The 18,527-nt window shown below is 38.9% G+C and overlaps 1 protein-coding gene across 1 annotated transcript in view; it reads left to right on the top strand.

Moving 5' to 3' along the window:
- Positions 1 to 18,527, top strand: part of PCDH11X (protocadherin 11 X-linked) — a 605,637-nt gene that overhangs the window by 327,558 nt on the left and 259,552 nt on the right. Inside the window, exon 5 of the mRNA XM_087972141.1 lies at positions 17,387 to 17,458. Within this exon, the coding sequence (XP_087828267.1) occupies positions 17,387 to 17,458 (72 nt within the window). The remainder of the gene's footprint in view (positions 1 to 17,386; positions 17,459 to 18,527) is intronic.

Here is an 18,527-nt window from a genome sequence, read left to right as displayed (position 1 = left end):
CAGGGCTCCCATAGGGAAGTATTTGGAGATAAAGACCTTCCATCTTATACGACTTCAGCAACAGAGTGGTCAATGTCTGGAATACTCTACCTGACTCTGTGGTTTCTTCCCCAAACCCCAAAAACTTTAACCTTAGACTTTCTGCTATTGACCTCACCCCTTTCCTAAGAGGTCTGTGGGGGGCGTGCATAAGCACACCAATGTGCCTACCATCCCTGTCCTATAGTTTCTTTTTATTTTTCTTATATGTATCCATGTATTCATAACTGTTTTTATTTATACCTATTATCTTATAAGCAACTGACAAATCTAATAAAATAAAATAAAAAATAAAATAAATCTTCCCATGTGAATCTCCCTTCAATTTCCAAGCCTCGTCGTAGGACCTAAAATATATTTATAATATATTTACAAAGTCATGTGATCCTTGTCTAAGAAGGATCTTTATCAAACTGACTATATGTCTACATAAAGTTTTATTGCCTGTGAGATGATACCATTTCTTCCAATGGCAGCACTGAGAATTGTGTTGTCAGTTTTGAATTGTAAACTTCATTTCATCTGTAGACTGCACAATGCTTGCTAATGAACTGGATGTTTTGCAAACACCAGGGATCAGGCATTGAGGATAATTACTATTTAATTCATATATTTATATATGTGTGTGTGTGTGCATGTGTGTGTATATATATATGTATGTGTATATGTGTGTGCATAAGTGCACCAAAGTGCCTACCGTCCCTGTCCTATTGTTTATTTCTTTTTTCTTATTCGTATCCATTTCATGTATTCATAGCCATGTTTATACTTATACCTGTTATCTAATAATCGCTTGACAAAAAATATATATCTATGTCTGTCTATCTATCTATCTATCTATCTATCTATCTATCTATCTATCTATCTATCTATCTACCTATCTACCTACTGAAACATCATCACAAAATCTTCAGAACCGTAAATCCTACATACTTGAAATTCGGCATGTATGTTCCTCTTAATGTCTAGGTGCTCAGTAAGAAAGGATTTTTCAAATGAGCACCAGAGCATTAGTATTTCCTGTATTATTATTAACACTCTATTAGTTCTGATGCTCAGGAATTCTACTCCCCCTCCCCACCTGAAAAGAAATCTGTTCCAAATGCAAAACACAAGCAGAGGAGAGGAGTTTCAGTTTCAGTTTTAGTTTCACAGCAGCAACCAGCTTTAGCACAGAACAGTTGAGCTAAGCCACGCCCAGGCTCCTTGCTGTCTCCTTCTTCTAAAAACCCCCAGTGATGGAGCACTCACAATTTCTGAAGGCAAGCCATTCAACTGGTTAATTGTTCTCACTGTTAGGAAAGTTCTCCTTTGTTCTGAATTGCTTCTCTCCTTGATTAGTTTCCATCCGTTGCTTCTTGTCTTGCCTTCTGGTGTTTTTGGAAAATAGATTGACTCCCTCTTCTTTGGGACAGTCCCTCAAATATTGGAACACTGCTGTCATGTCACCCCGTCCTTCTTTTCACTAGACTAGACAAACCCAATTCCTGTTATCATTCTTCATGTATTTTAGCCTCCAGCGGCAACCAAAAATGGATGCAATATTCCAAGTGTGGCCTTACCAAGGCATTATAAAATGGTACTGACCCTTTACATTATCTTGATTCTATCCATCAGTCTCTCTGTGTCTTTCACACACATGTTATTTTCATTTCCAATGGAAGCAAACCATGATTTAGAGAGGAACAAAATAGCACAATGATATATGGACATATGACAGAGGAAGCAAAATAACCAAGTGTTTGCATAACTTTGCCATATGCATTTGGGTTTTACAGAGGAAAACAAGGGATGCAATTAGTCCCAAATGAGTGATATATTTAAAAGCTAACATACAACAAACCAGAAGCAGTAGTTCCTGTTCACTGCACTGAAGAGTGGTGTATAATTATACAGTAAAAAAGTGATAAAGATTGTGGATAACACGGATTAATGTTTCACCATTTAGCTGGAGCTGAAATTTTCAGCCATTCCTACTGAATTCTTCAGAGGATACAGTCCTCATTTTACAATTATTTATTTAACAACCTTCAAAGTTACGACATCACTGTCCCAAAGGTGCTTTTTTCAAGAGGCAACTGGACTTTCTGGTTTTCCTTTGAAGACATTTCACTTCTCAGCCAATAAGCTTCCTCAGCTCCGATTGGATGGTGGGAAATGGAAGGACTTATATTCCTTGCAGACAGCTGGTCATTTGCATTCTTTTAGCAGGTCACTAAGGTAATCTGGAGGTTTATCTGTGTCATCAGAGTCACTTGAGTGGTGAAAATTGGTGTGGAGAAAGATACATCAGTACTTAAAGAAAGGACAAAATAAAACTTTATAAGTAGAGTCCTCTGTGGAGACAAGATATGAAGCTGCGTGGAAAGTAATAAGAAAAAAACCCAAAATGCCAGTATTATTGATTAGTCTTTATGGGCAGATTCAACTCCGTAAGTTATATGCACATTCCCCTTGAAAAATGTACATTTCTTGCTGAGTAACACTTAATTCCTTACTCTTTTTCCCATGCACTCCAACTATGGAATTACATAAGCAGCACTTTACATATAAGTTTTGGTAGAAATCCTGCAAGTTTAATGAGCTGCATACAAGTTGGCATCCGGTCCTTATGACAGATACTTTCTTCTCTTTCTCATTTAAAGTGATGCAAAGCCATGATCCTATAGTGATGGACAGCTGCTGCAAATCACATCTGAAAATGCCAATCAAAACTCAGCGGCATTATAGGTTACCCAAATAAATTCTCTTCCGATGTTGTCATGCATCACTGGTTAAAAGTAGGATGATGATTATGTGCAACTCAGAGTTTTTGAAACTTTACCAAAGTCAGGGTCTTTTTTTAAAAGAAGTTGAACCTGCCTAGTAAATATCTCCCTTGAAACATTCTAACCTTCCTGAAAAACCAATGAACAAATCAACATTTTCTTTATGGGCCATCATGTCAAGGTTTACTCTTAGCAACCACATAAATGGAGTGATAACCACATAAATGGAGTGGTCAATCTGGCTTTTCAAAATTTGTCAACTCTGCAACCGTTGTTGCTGTGATTAAGTCCACTGCCTTGTTGTTGGTTGCCCACTTCTTCTATATCCTTCTACCTTTCACATCATTAGAGAGTTCCCTAGGGAGCTAGATCTTATTACATATATCTCCAAAATATAATAATTTGAACCTGGTCCTGTCTGCCTTGAGTGAGAACTATTGAGTTGATTTCATCTATCAATTTCCTTTTTTGTTCATTCCACAAAATTTAAATGCTGGCGTAAAACCAGCTGGTGTTATTATTCTCCTCTGAAAAAAAAAAAAATGTGTTAATTTGTGACACTTCTATACTTCTTTCACTCATGTGAAATGAAAACAAACCAAATAAAAGGGTGATATGTAGGCTACTACAAACTTTAGAAACTTATATTTTTATTTAATAGCAGAGACTTAAAAAAAAAATCCTACCTAGATTTCCCCTGTGTAATGCAAGAAGAAGCCATTACTTTTGGCACTTCTGAATTTCATCATCTCTCTCCAACAGATCCGGATGGGGATTAGAAATCACATGTGGTGGGAGGGAAAAAATAGAGCCGCCTTGGGAATTTGATATTAAACAGATCAAATGATAAATGAAGGCTGTGCCTTACTTTTTGATGAAAACCTAGGAAACTTTGGAAATGAGAATGGTGCATCAACTCATAAACACATGTACCTTGCCAGTCAGTGCAACAAGCCCATGCCTATTGACAGAATTGTTCAACCTAGGGACAACTTTACCCCAATTTTATGGATAAATTAAAAAATAAATATTAGTCCCCTTGTGGAAACTGGAAGAGCAGTGCCCTGGTGCACATGCACGTGCCGGGTAGCTGGTCTTCCACTTTCTAGTGCACATGCATGTGCAAAGACCAGCTGGCGCACAAGCACATGCCAGAACCTGGAAGAGCAATGCGTAATGGCTGGTGTGCTCAGAGAGATGGCTCTGCCATCACAGCCCTATACTATTCTGTACAAATGGCTATCCAATCTCTTCTTTAAAATCTCCAGGAATGGAGCACCCACAAATTCAGAAGACAAGCCATTCCACTGGTTAATTATTCCTACTGTTAGGAATTTTCTCTTAATTAAAGGTTGCTTCGCTCCTTGATTAGCTTCCTTTTGTTTCTTATCTTTCCAATATAAATGGAAGTGAGGATAGTATGACCGGTCTAATTGCTATATCAGATCTGGGATTAGGTGTAAGCTGTAGAAGATATGGGAAAAGAACAGAGCAGCGGTAACAACTTATCAAAACAATCATAAAATAGTCTTTATTATATTTTAAGAGAATAATTTTTTTTAAAATATATATTGGGCTACTTCAGAATGCTTTCCAATAAAAGAGTTGACATTTATGCAAGGACTTGCAAATGTAGATGCAATCACTTGAAATAAAGTGATAAGTAGCTATTAACAAGATATAAAATAAATCAAGGCACCTTTTGGTTGGAAAATAGGTATATCCGGGATGAGAAAGATACTTTCTTCAAATGTGTGATGGTTCCTGAAGGGTTACACCAGTTTTCATTAAAATAAATCTGCTTTGACACTGACTTTCCTAGTCATCTCTTGTGAAGCTTCTTCAGAGTAGGTTGGACTGTTAAACAAAACAGACACAAATCTCCATGACCTTCTAATGCAGAACAGCAAGGACAGCATTACAAAATAATTCTACTGCTTACTGAGTACAAGAATCCTAGTCGTATTTATAACCATTGGTGTTCATTTTTGGATACCTTTTTTTCTCCTGTTTGGTATACATAAAAGGCTAAAAGCAATTCTCTTTTGATCTGGATAGGATTTCCATCTATCTTGTTTTGGGGTAAAGACCTGACATAACATCATGTTATTTATTTTTGCTTCTGTGAGAACTAACTCTCCATAATTTTCATAGGATTACAGGCTGAAAATTTATGCAGACTTAGTTTCATAAGCATAGTACTGACTAATCCAATAGATGTGTCTCTGATCCACTTACACTTCCTTACTACTAATTGGTATATTAACAAATGGTAAATGCCATTCTTCCTGCTCCCATTTTACAACAGAAGAATCACTTAGTCCTAATTTCACTCTCCCTAAATCTGTTTTTGTTTATTGTAAATGCTTCTGTAGCTATTTGGTCTCTGTGTTGTAAGCTCGAATCAACCATGGCATCAATCAACCATGGATTCAAACATTTAGTGAATATGAAGCATACTATACACTTATTACTGCAAGCTGTTTGTCAAAGCACAAATACACTAAGATCAAAATACCCAGAATCACGATCTCATCAACCTCTGTCTTGTTACCTACTTTCAGTTTGGTGGACAAATATATCAACAAATCAGAGAAACACTAAAAGGTCCAGACCTTTAGGGACTTATAGAAGACATCTTAATGTAGCAACAAGAGACTATAGTTTCATACACCCAAAAATATATGCCAGGCATGTAAAAAAGCAACAAGTATCTTTGACTTGCCTGTTTGAAAGGGTTTATATATCATCTCATAGCTTCTGATTCATACCTCTGATGTTTCAGAACAACTGAAGAAGTATGGGAACTTTTGCAAGATAAGTTCTCACATATACATTCACATGTACAGATACAGATTAACAGAGTTGGAAGGGATCTTGTAGGTCATCTAGCCCAACCCTCACCCAAGCAGGAGACCCCACACTGTTTCTAACAGAGGGCTATCCAATCTCTTCTTGAAAGCCTCCAGTGATGAAGCTCCCACAACTTCAGAAGGCAACTTCTGTTCCATTAATTAATTGTTCTCACTGTCAGAAAGTTTCTCCTTATTTCCAGGTTGAATCTCTCCTTGTTCAGTTTCCATCCATTATTCCTTGTCTGGCTTTCAGGTGCTTTGGAAAATAGCTTGACCCCTTCCTCCTCTCTGTGGCAGCCCCTCAAATATTGGAAGGCTGCTATCATGTCTCCCTGGTCCTTCTCTTCATTAGACTAGCCATGCCCAGTTCCTGCAACCATTCATTGTATGTTTTAGATTCCAGCACCCAAATCATCTTGGTTGCTCTTCTCTGCACTTTCACACCCTGTGTCTTCTTATTCTAATGTTCTCTTATCTTCCTTACCCTCTCCTTTAGTCTTTCTGACACTTTCTCTCTCGCTCCTAAGAGGGACGGATAATCAGAGGTCTGAACTCATCTTTTGCAGACTTCTTTTGGAATTGGATCAAATGTCAATTGGCCCGAAGGCCTCATGGGTATAGTTTCGTTTGATGAATTTCTAGACTAGGCATGTTGACTGAAGGGTGAAGAGACAAGGTCAAAGTTATGCTGTACTTTTCTGATTCTCTAGCTCATTTGGTTGGTTTCCAATCTTCACCCTTGTGCCAGCCAAGTTGTCAGTGACTTTGTCACATTCTGAAGAACAGACTACAATCACCTGGTTGGGAAGAGTCGCTTCTTCCTTCACCTTGCATTGAGACATTTTGGAAAGCTTAGCAGATAGCCCCAACCTATTTCTGTGTCCTCTTGCCAATCCTTATTGTCTTTGTTGATATGGATTGGTCTGGCTAGCTCTCAGTTTTTCAAGCAACATCAGGCTTACGGGATGCTTACCAATCAAACAGTCCCTGGTGGATCCCATGGGATCTTTTTTCTTTTAGCAGTAACAATATATCAAACCCATTTAAACCAGCGGGAGCCTCAATCTTCACTGCCAGACTGAGTCCCATCCTCCTATTTACTTGCGACACACAAGCTTTGATCTTTCTTTCCTGGCAGCTTGGGAGCTTTGATAGAAAGCTTGGATATGCATTGTCAGAACTGGAGGCCTTTGCCAGGAGAAGTCAAGATTTCAAAAGACTTTACGCTTTGAATAGAATGATTCATGGGGAGGGCTGTCCATCTGCTCTCACCATGGACTGCTGATACCACCCAAAGAGTAACTAGCTCTTGTTTATTTCACTAGCTTGGCTAATGATTGCCAAAGGCGTTGAGAAAATCAGCAAGGTGACTCTCATTAAGAAGACAAATCACTTTCCCTCCCCTATAATTTTCATTTGATTGCATATTGGTGTGGCTATAATGGAACAGTAATTTCCAAACATATTAGGAGCAGATTGTGCCTTGAGGCAAAGCCCTGGAAAAAGGTGATGTTAAATGTACATAATCCATGGGAGGGGAGAGAATGGGAGTGGTTTTGTCCCACTTTGGTCATCAGTTCATTTTAGAAGTCTTTCCTGTTTAATATCTTATTCCAAACCTCCATTGGAAGTATTATGTAGCAATGAACTTGGCGCCACATAAAAGGAGAGAAGTGTATACATTCGGCTTACGAAGAATGTGATGGTTCAAAGAATCCCAAGGAAGGAAGGAAGGAAGGAAGGAAGGAAGGAAGGAAGGAAGGAAGGAAGGAAGGTGAAACTGAGAATCAGAATGGAAGCTAGGTGAGGAGCAGAAAAGTTTATGTAAGCAGCATCAGATGTATGATGTAAGAAACATTATTATGCCATTCAAAGGAAAACCAACCTCCATAAATGTAAAACACAATATTTACTTGTGGGCAAGTGGCCATTTAAAAAAACACATTTGTATAGGTAGTTGAAGGGTAAAGGGGAATTAAAAGTATTTATTTGTTTCATTTTCTGATAGAGAAATGACAGATTGGGACTCCCCACCGATTTAAATGGTGTGATATTTTTCCCTTTTTTAAAATTTGCCAGCTAAATAGAAAGTAATTACAGAGTTCAGACAAATTGCACAAAGATGATGAAGATTTGGAGAACTTGGTCTACTTTTAGCTATGAGTTAGCATATTATTCCTCCCTCCCTTCTTCCCTCTCTTCCTTCCTTCCTTCCTTCCTTCCTTCCTTCCTTCCTTCCTTCCTTCCTTCCTTCCTTCCTTCCTTCCTTCCTTCCTTCCTTCCTTCCTTCCTTCCTTCCTTCCTGTTGTATCTATAGGAATGAGTTGTTTCGTAGTCCCCTTTAAATCTCTGTTTCATTATATTACACTTTTTTTTTTCTTACATGCAATGTAAGAGAAAAAACAAAGGGTCCATCATTGTTACCTTCTCCTTTGGCAATGTTATATATTTGACTGAGTGAGTGATTGATTCTGTGGTCAAACATATGAATAAACACACCAGAAATGTTTTCTTCTATCACATAATAAAGTGAGGCATTTATATATGTTTTTTTTAAAATGCTGTGTTTTCCTTTCTCCCCAGGTAGTTGTAGACCTTTGATTGGGTTTCTCTGGGTATGAGAATGTAGATCTTATGGAGACATTAAAAAACAGAATCTGCTTCATGAATATCCACCAATGGAGAGAGCTCTAAGCTGAACTGTGTTGTTCTTAGATAACCTCTTGGTGCAGCACAATCACTTTATCCCTCCTGACATTGTTGTGTTTGCTGTGGGAAAGTGAAGGAAGAGGGGAGCCCTGCTGGGCTCCATCATAACACCATGTAATAATATTCTTCCTCAGTTTAGTTGTAATTTAAGAAGTCTCTGCTCTTTTTCAGAAAGCCTGATCTATAATTTACTAGCATCAAGCAAAAGAGCAAAAGGGAGGAATGCAGCCCTTAAAACTCTTACAGAAAGATTAGTGTAAAGTTTGACAATCTACCATAGAAGCATCTGCCAAATCTCATGGAAAGCTTTGTTAAACCTCCTTTTGAGCTCTCCTTGTCTTGTTAGTCATTCTACCTCCCACTTTACTGCTAACTACTATTTTTCCCAGACCTAAATCCATACTATATTTAGAGGTAACTGAATATAGTGGAGAGCAAAAATGATATGATTTCTCTCTCCCTCCCCACTTGATGAACTCTCCAAGGATTAAATCTCATTATATTGTGTTCACTGAACCTCTTGAGGATCCTACTATAAGCTTGCTTGCTTGCTAGAAGTGATGTTTTTTTATGTTATGAGAGAGATAATTTCAATATTAAAAGGTTGCTATTGGCTACAGCAGAGGATATATTTGTTGGTTAAATTTTCAACTGTGAAGATGAGTTGGGATGAAGGAAGAGTTGCCTAACTATTACTGGTTGGAGGTCTTCTAGTCCAAGCAGGAAATTTCCAGAGAAGTGGCTGTTCAGTTTTTTCTTAAAAGCCTCAAGTGATGGAGCATGCACAACTTCTGGAGGCAAGTTGTTCCACTGGTTAATTGTCCTCACTGTTAGAAAATTTCTCCTTGGTTCTAGGTTGCTTCTCTCCTTGATTAGTTTCCATGCATTGCTTCTTATCTTGCCTTCTGGTGCTTTGGAAAGTAGGTTATGCATCTTACAGAAGTCATCCAGTTCTGAGATTTCTGTAGGGCAGTGAGTGAGTTGTATATCAATCTGAGCAAATATAGAACATTCTACGTAGGGCTTTAGCATCCACCCTATGATTGCATGGCTATTGTCATCTCTGGACAGCTGAGACAAGGTCTCCAAAATCAACTGCAGTGCAGCTCAAAGCTGCCATTTTGTGATTTGCTTAGAGACTGTATACCACAGCTGACCACCCATCTGCAAAATTACAATACCAGGCCGCTATCTTAGCTTTCAGTAGTAATTGGTATGTAAGGGGACTAAGATGTCAATCATTCTTCTGCCAACAGTTCAGGTCTTCTTTGTAAAATGACCAAATGTACCCAGAGCACATTTGGAAAAAAAAAATAGGAAAGGGGAGGATGAGCTATTTATTTCCTCTATTCCCACAACAAGCAAGAAATGGCATTTTTGTTACTCCAGGAGCTACCAAAGCCCAGCAAAGCATTTACAGAATAATTATTTTTGCAGAATTACTAGTAGGAAAGGACCTTCTTGGATATGGCACCTATGACATCCCCACTCTTGAAGCTTCTTTTAAAGCTTCTTTATTCATATTTGGTTTTTAAAAAATCCATGAAAAGCGTTGCTGATCTATTAATAATATTTTTTTTTAATGGTAAGATGATAATTTCATGTTAGTCATCTTTTCAGGAAAGCTTCTCTAACCAAATGATTAAAACAATGATACCCTTCAAGCTGTCTAAGAGCTATATTGATTCTTCAGTTATGTTGCTTTATTAACTTATTGTGGGGGAGCATTGTGGCAATGGCTCAGTGGTTAAAGACTCTCAGCTTGACAGCCCGGGTTCGAGAACTGACCTCTGCACTATGGTTTCTCTACCTTTGCACCTCCTTTATACCTTATGGGAGGGGCAATTACTTCCAAGCCTTACTCCCAAATCGCCCCTTTTGTCTCAGCTGCTCTCGCCTTCTAACAGCTGTGCGCACATGCGCACTGGGAACAGGCTCCCCTGAACTCATCCCATTCTTTGTCTCAGCTCCTGCACACCTAGCATTTTGAAAGCATGCACATTTAAGTAAGTGAATAGATACTGCTATGATGGGAAAGTAACAGTGTTCTGTATGCCTTTGTCATTGCTGTGGTTTGCCGGCAGCCTGTGCAGACAGCAGCAGAATTGGACAGTGGGGAATAATGGGGACAAGTCTGGGAGTCTGGGGAGGACTCGGATGAGGGTCCTGCATCCAATGCAGAAATGGGGCCAGGACCATCTGGGAGTGGGGTGCTGACTCTGGAGCCTCCAGAGCCTGGCAGCAGCGAGGCAGAGGAACAAGGGGAGCCTGTTCCCAGTCCGCATGTGCGCACAGCTGTTAGAAGGCGAGAGCAGCTGAGACAAAAGGGGTGATTTGGGAGTAAGGCTTGGAAATAATTGCCCCTCCCATAAAGTATAAAGGAGGTGCAAAGGTAGAGAAACCTTTGCAGGAAGCAAAGTTGTTTGCTCTGTTTGGATTAAACCTTGGAGCTCTGTGTGGACTTTGTACTTCAGTTGTTGTTGTTTTCCAGTTAATTTGGCACTTTAGTTGTTGGCAGCAATTCAAAGGAGAGAAAGGTAGGTGCTTATCTCGAGGGACTGTTTGGGACTCATTATGGGCTGGGAATGAACATAATTCCCAGTGTTGCAATAAAACAAGATTTGTTTTAACTAAGTGTGTGCTTAATTATGGTTTCATGAAGCCTTAGTCAGAACAGGTGTATAGCCATGCTGGCCACATGACCATGGAAATTGTCTTTGGACAACCCTTGGCCAAGAAACGGAGTACTGTGCCCTAGAGTCAGACCCAACTGACTTTATTTTTTTATTTACTGACGGGGTGTTTCCTTTGTTTCTCCCCAAACACTCAGAACAACTACAGTGATATTATGACACCTTACATTTTTACCAATGATTGTGCAATAGGTGAATAGAGAGATGAAGAAGGGCAAAGCATACTTTTGTGCAGAACTCTGATGCATAAGTACTATAAACAGTTTCTTCCCTTAGAAGCATCCCTTAGGCATGCAGTTTGAGTCTGTAAAGCTTTTTTATTCCCCCTCCCCATGTAAATAAATAGATTATAATTTTGCTCTTATGTCAGTTGTCTCCTTCCCTGCCTAGCAGTGACTGGAGGCAGACAGGATTTGCAATTTACATGTTTTACGGCACCATTTAATTGGCTGATCAGAAGGGAACCATAAGTGTATTTTCTGAACAGACAAACAGAACAGGAGTGATAGATGACATTTGGCAAAGCAGTTTTAGATGGAAAAACAGGTTGGTGAGGCTAGGCTGCCTTTTGTAGAATGGATCTGAGTCATCTCCTGCCTGGGATGTTAAGTGTTTGGTAAGTCCCAGATTTAACAAGCTAAACTGGATACAACAGGCCAGCTTGTAGAAATAATTTTCATTATGGAAAAAGATGACCTCAAATAACTTTTTTTTTTTTTTTGCAATGTTGGTACTTTAATGAATGCACATGAATATGTCTTGTGACATAGTCTTACAATTCCATATTTTCTAAAAGAGTTCTTAAAAAAATAAAAATAAAATAAAGCCAGGTTTGTATCTTCCAAAATGATTGTTTCTAAAGGATATCAGCCCACTAATCTCTTTTTACAATGGGGGGATACCACATGGCGGTCTTTTTTTCTCCTTTCTGAGGCCGTCCTATTTTATTTTATTTATTTCTCAGTCTTCCTTTAAGACGCCAGAGGTCTTAAGGAAGCCTGAGATATTAAAAAACAACAACAATATAATTCAACATCAAGTGCACTCATGAATTCTCTTTAAAGAAACAAGTACGCTACCCGGTGACAATCGTGTATCGTTTCAAAGGATCCATCAGGAGCAAATGCCATTAAAAAGCCATTAAAAGACAGATTTCATTTTAAAACAAGCAAAGGTCAAGCAGATTTTCTTAAGAGGAACATATAGAGAGAGAAGGGCCACCATTAAAAAGAGCCTAAGTAGGTAATATCTTCAAAGACGTCTATAAAATAGGGACAGCTTTATAGAAGTATAGACATCCTTCAAATAATCTAAACTTGAATTATTTAGGACTGTTTCATTTTGGGGTCAAGAAATGCATTGATACAAAGATTGTATGATTTCAGTAATATAAAACCTCCCCCCCCCCCCATGTGATCTATATAGATGAATTCTGAACCAAGTTTTGTAATCCCTGATATTATTAATCACTAGCTCAATAGCCGTGCTTCACTACCAAACTATGTGATTGAGCTTAGGGAAGGAAAATAAGGGGGGGGGGAGGGAATTCTGCCTCTGCCTACCAGCATCCATCAGTATTCACCTGGCTAGCGTCCTGTCAGTGTGTGAGAGAGTTGAGGGCTGTTTGGAAACTGAAGCATTATTTGCTGTGTGAGCAAGAAAGAGACAGCATGGAGCCTGGGTGTGACTTAACTCAACTGTTCTGCACTACAGCCGATTGCTGCTGTGAAACTACAACTACAACTGCAACTCCTCTCCTTTGCTTTTGTTTTGCATTTGGAACAGATTTCTTTTCAGGTAGGGAGGGGGAGTAGAACTCCTTAGCATCAGAGCATGTTAATAATAATAATATAGGAAATACTGATGCTCTAATGGTCATTTCAAAAAACTCTTTCTTAGTGAGAAAGATATACAGTAAGGTAGAATCAATTTGGTGATCTATTTTGGATGTAACCCCAACACATATAAGTAAAACATTGTTTCTCAAAGAGGAACCACAAATATCAGCACAGATGTCAAAGGGCAAAGTATTCAAATTTGTGTCTGAAAAAAAGAATGAAACAAGGCTCTATTTACATACTGGTTTCAGCATATAGTCTACTACCCTCTAGAGTTGCATTTTAGTTTATAAACAAAAGGAGAACAAAATTTAACTTCACAGAATATCTTCAGATCTTAGAGTAGAGAAGACATTTCCCAATTTCCATTGACATTTTGCTGAAAATAGATTAAAAAAAGAACTATTGATTTCTGAATTTACCATTTAAAAAAGACTGTGAAGGGAACTAGGTTAGTTCATTTTTTACTACCAAGTACCAGGTATGTCTAGAAAATACCAAATATTTTGTTTCTTTGTGTTTTACTGTTTTCAACACATTTTTCTTTCTCTTTTCTTCCTACCTTTCTTCTACATTCTTTGTTTGTTTATCTTTTCACTTTGTAACAAATCTTATAAATATACAACACAATTTCTTGGTTTCCCAGTTCCTGAATCACCCAGAAGATCAGGGATGTCCAGCATTCTATTTTTCAAACCTAGCTCAACTTGAGGAAATATGAAGGAGTCCATGTTCAGAATCTAAATTTTCCTCATCTTGCCTGGTTTAGTTTCAATGATATCTTCCCTGCTACATAAAACAACTCTGTGGATCCGCTTACTGATCCTACATAGCTAAACAATAGTCACTCAAATCAGATCAAGTCAATATTTATTACAGTCCAAGACCTGAACAAGTTAAAAACACTGAAGGCATATTGAATTAAAAATCCTAGAATAAGGTAATAAATAACAAATAAAATCTAATGTTAAAATCATAATCTGTCAATCCAATCTGTTAGTTCCACATAAACCCAAAGAAAACATGGGCCTAAACTATAACACCAATCCTTGAACTGTGAAGGCCTACGGTCATGAGATACTAAAATGCAACGAAGTGATAATGCTAAAAGATTTGCTGCATTAATTACATGAACTAGCTATAATGGATTAATCAGCAGATTCCAATGAATCTCCAGCTCTGTTGTGCAGCCACCTGATAGTTATTCACTTTTTTGCATGACATATAGAAGCATAGAAATTCAAATACTTTGGCCACCTCATGAGAAGGAAGGACTCACTGGAGAAGAGCGTAATGCTGGGAAAGATTGAGGGCCATAGGGGATGGCAGAGAATGAGGTGGCTGGATGGAGGCACTGAAGCAGTAGGCGTGAGCTTAAATGGACTCCAGAAGTTGTTAGAGGACAGGAAGACCTGGAGGAATGTTGTCCATGGGATTGTGATGGGTTGGACATGACTTTGCAACTAACAACAACAACAAATAGAAGCATAAATGATTAATATGACCTGGTCTGTATAACATGTAGGCTAAAAATGTGCTTAGCTAAATTGTGATTCAGTGAATCATGTTACCACTTCCTCTGCTTTTGTGAAAAGATCTCTTATTTTTCACCACATTTTAAATCAGACTCAAACTAGAGTCTTTTAAATGTGATGAGTCAAACTCAACCCATTGCCCCAATTGGTCAAATTAGCACTTAAAAGGATACAGAATTCCATTATCTTTCATTATGAATATAATGACCCTTTCACTGTGTGAATGTCGAAGGAAGCCATTTCTGTGAATGCTCTTATGGAACCTTATTTCTTCTGCGATCTCCAAGCATCCATGCTCAATCTGTCTACCGGTTACCCTTGTAGGTTATTTCAAAGTGCTATAGTTTTAAAAAGTTACTTGAGATTTAGTTAAGCATGCTATTATGAGAGCTTGATTTCTGCTAACATCTATGCTTCACTGCCAGGGAAAATTTTATAGGTCCCAGGATTGGAGCATTGGGAGCTGTAAGCGTGCTGTTGGAGCTATAATGTACCATTCAGATCAAAATCAATCATAGCATCTTCATCTCATTATGGATTTAATTTTCTTCTGTGTATTAAGCTTAAATGTCAGATGGCTGGGAACATAAACAAAGGAACATTGGTTCCCCCAGTTACGGGAGATCAGGAGCCTATAGCTCTTTGTGGTGGAAACGAGAATCTGCACGTGTGTGAAAGAGTAATAATCAAAGCTGAGAAGACACATCGTTCCTTTGGTTTCGTTGATTTTTCAGTAGATTTGATCAATCTTTGCAGCGAGGAAGAAGTAGTACTAGGAGTGGGCTGCTGAGAGTTCGCAGGGGTTTGGGAGAACCCCTAGCTAAGATTCTGTGCAGTTCAGGGAACCCCCAAATCCCACTCCTGGCTGGCCCTGCCCACCCCACCCTTCCCAGGAGTCACCACACAGCCAGTTTTGGATGCAGGTAAATGCAGGGTGAGCATGAAGGCTTGGGAAGGGCAAAAAATGGGCCTCCTGGAAGTTTGGGAAGGTCCGAAATAGGCCCCATTATCAGCTTCTAGAGAGCCTCCGCAGCCAGGGGAGGGCAAAATTTCCCCCCCCCCCCGACGTGGTGCAGGAGGCTGACTAGGCCACACCCACCATGGCCACACCCACCCAGCAGCCGGGCATAGAACCCATTGCTAAAATTTTTGAAGCCCACCCCATACCTCTACGTACCTTTAGAAGAGAATTGAGGTTTTGTTCTGCAAAGGAGAATCGTCCTTCAGAAAGTCAAAGAAATATTTGCTGTTCTCTAAATCTATAATTCTACTGTCTAAAGCTCTTTAAAGAGAGCTTGAAGCTACCATTCCAGTGTGGGAGGGGAGAGGGAACAGCATACTGTTTGCCATTCATGAAATGCACTGTGTCTGGGTGAGGACCTGAAATATTCCAACACGAGACTTTAGTGAAGATCCTCTGGAGATTCTGGTGGCACTTTGGTCCCCGGGCTCATCAAATCCGGAACATTTATAGGTGGAATTGAATAATCATTATGTACCTTAGCAGTTTTTTTGTTTTTTGTTTTCAAGGTGGCTGGAAAATTAGATCTAATTTCGCTGGGGAGAGGAACAGCCTGCCTCAGCAAGAGAAATGGTTTCCAAACAACATTGATTCATTTTGGTGTGGCGTGTTTTCAGATTCCGTTCTCATTCATGTATTTATTTCTAAACAGGGAGCAGCCATGGATTCGGGATTCTGTAAGGTGGAAGGTCAATCAGCTATTAAGTTCCACTTCATTTCCCAAAGACTGTTGCTCTTTATTAAGGGCACTTTTGTTTTATTATTTTTTCCCATCAGGGCACGTAGTAAAACAACCTCCACCACAGTCACTCTGATTCTGTGTTTCAATGTGCCTGAGGGAACCGTTACCATATCTTCATCATTCCTGTATTTTTTTTTAATTGATGACTGATAAATCCATAGAGAGTCTACAAAGTGAAAAAGAGAATTAACTTTCTCGCTTACCCACGATCATTCTGCAGTCAGCTCCAGTGAGTTTTGGATCTACATGTTTCTATCCATCTGTGTGTATATCAACATATACTGTACACAGACACTGTGCCCCAAAGCATTTCTTGACATATTTTGTGTTGGTTCTGCTGTTTACATGAGTCCCTGAAGCAATCACTTTTTTTTTTTTTCATTTTAAATGAAATAATTTGATTCCTTGGTTTATGTCCTTGGAAGCGATGTCCCGATATAAAAGGATGTGTGTGCATAATTCTGGAACACCTTGAGCAATTTCAACCAAACTTGGTACACAGGTTACTTACAGATAACTTACAGATTACAGATTACTTACTCCCTGGAAACAAATACTGGCGGGAAAAAACACCCCTAACACCCCTTGGAGGGTGGGGGGTGTTCTGTTAAGATACAGCCTATTGTGCTTTAAAATGGCTTCTACCGTACTGCCTTAAAATGGCTTCTACTCTACAGCGCCGTGGAGTTGCCATGGTAATGGCTTCACAGTATTCCACAAGGGGGCTCTCTCTCTGGTAAGGGGAAAAATCCAACATTAGAAATTACATTTGTTCCAGTTAATTGTCGCTGAAATCGGGGCTTTTCCTTTCTAATTCAGGATTAGGATAAATAAATACCCAGGGAACACTGGGTTATTGACTAGTTAAATTCTAAAGCTAGCCAACATGGTTTCCTATCTTGCAGTTGAACAGGATTTTCTGTTCAACAAGAAGAAATAGGCCATGACAAGCACTAAAGAAACTCTTTCTTGAATTTTTCTACTGCAGTCATTAAAATGATCTTACTTTTCTCTGACGTTCACAGCCCTATAATTCTTAGAACTGCACAAATTATCTCCACTGTCTTTTTTTGTTTGTTTGTTTGTTTGCTTTTTCACAACTGTAAATCAAATCTGGGTCTGTTAATCTCTCAAGCAACTAACAGCAGATATTTTTTTTTCTGTTCCTCTCTTTTTGTCCCCAAAGCATTCAAAAGATGTGGGAAGACCTCAGACCCCACTAAAAGAGACAAGTCTAGAGTCATGGACCCAACCACCGGTAAGCAAGAACATTTAATTTATGTTGGTTATGTTTTCCTGAAAAAAGGAGAGGAAATTCAGATGGTTCCATTTGGGAAAAAAAAAAAAAACACTGTTAATGGAATACATCAACCGCAAAAGTGCATGGAAATCATGTTTTGAGATATTTAAATAATGCCAAGCTTTGTCCTCTGAGCCTTAGAAGATGACATGATATGTGATTTAAAAAACATATCCTGAATGTTGTGCTCAAGAACACTTGATTGAGGACATTTCTTCTCATTCTCAAAGGAAAGGATTAACAAATCTATTTATTTTAATGTGGTTTTAAAAATATTTCTTTGAGAAAGCATTAAGCAAACTGTCTTCCATAGCATTTTTCCCCATTTGCTTTGGGCTACACCATCCCTGCTCACTGAATATCCTCAAGGGACTGATGGTTGAATAAACTTACTGTTATCTGGGTTATCTTTCACCTATTACATGTCAGCAGGAGATTAAGCCACCAAAGATTATTCCACAGTTATGAGGATCATAGAAAATCTCATTGATGAAGATTTCTTCAGAGAAGCAGCTATTTGTTACAAAGATATCTTCTTCACTTACCCACTATGGCCAGGAGAGAGATGTTTTTGGGAGAGTTATAAAACACTTCTATCCATCCATCTGGTATGGTAGGGAGGGAAAACAAAGGTATTACTGAGTAATGCTTCACCACAGAGATGGAAGGGGGTTGGCGAAATCAAATGCTTGATTTCTTTCAAAAACTATGTCAGCTCTGGACAAGCAGCATTAATTCCTCTCTTTTAAATATAGATTGGTGATGATGTTGAAAATAGGTAGGTAGGTAGGTAGGTAGGCAGGCAGGCAGGCAGGCAGGCAGGCAGGCAGGCAGGCAGACAGACAGACAGACAGACAGATAGATAGATAGATAGACAGACAGACAGACAGACAGACAGATAGATATGATAGACAGATATACTTTTTTTTTTATGTTCTTCTCCAGCTATGTTGCTGATTTTCCTAAACCAACTTCTAGTCTTTCTTCTTCACAGACAACCTCTTTACTGCTGTGATGCAATGAAGGT

Source organism: Notechis scutatus, chromosome 10 (genome assembly GCF_049901735.1).
Source record: "Notechis scutatus isolate UNSWTSFEM ecotype Mainland chromosome 10, rNotScu1.2, whole genome shotgun sequence".
Taxonomy (NCBI): domain Eukaryota; kingdom Metazoa; phylum Chordata; class Lepidosauria; order Squamata; family Elapidae; genus Notechis; species Notechis scutatus.
The sequence above is the reverse complement of the archived record's forward strand: the minus strand, read 5'-3'. Positions and strand labels throughout refer to the sequence as shown.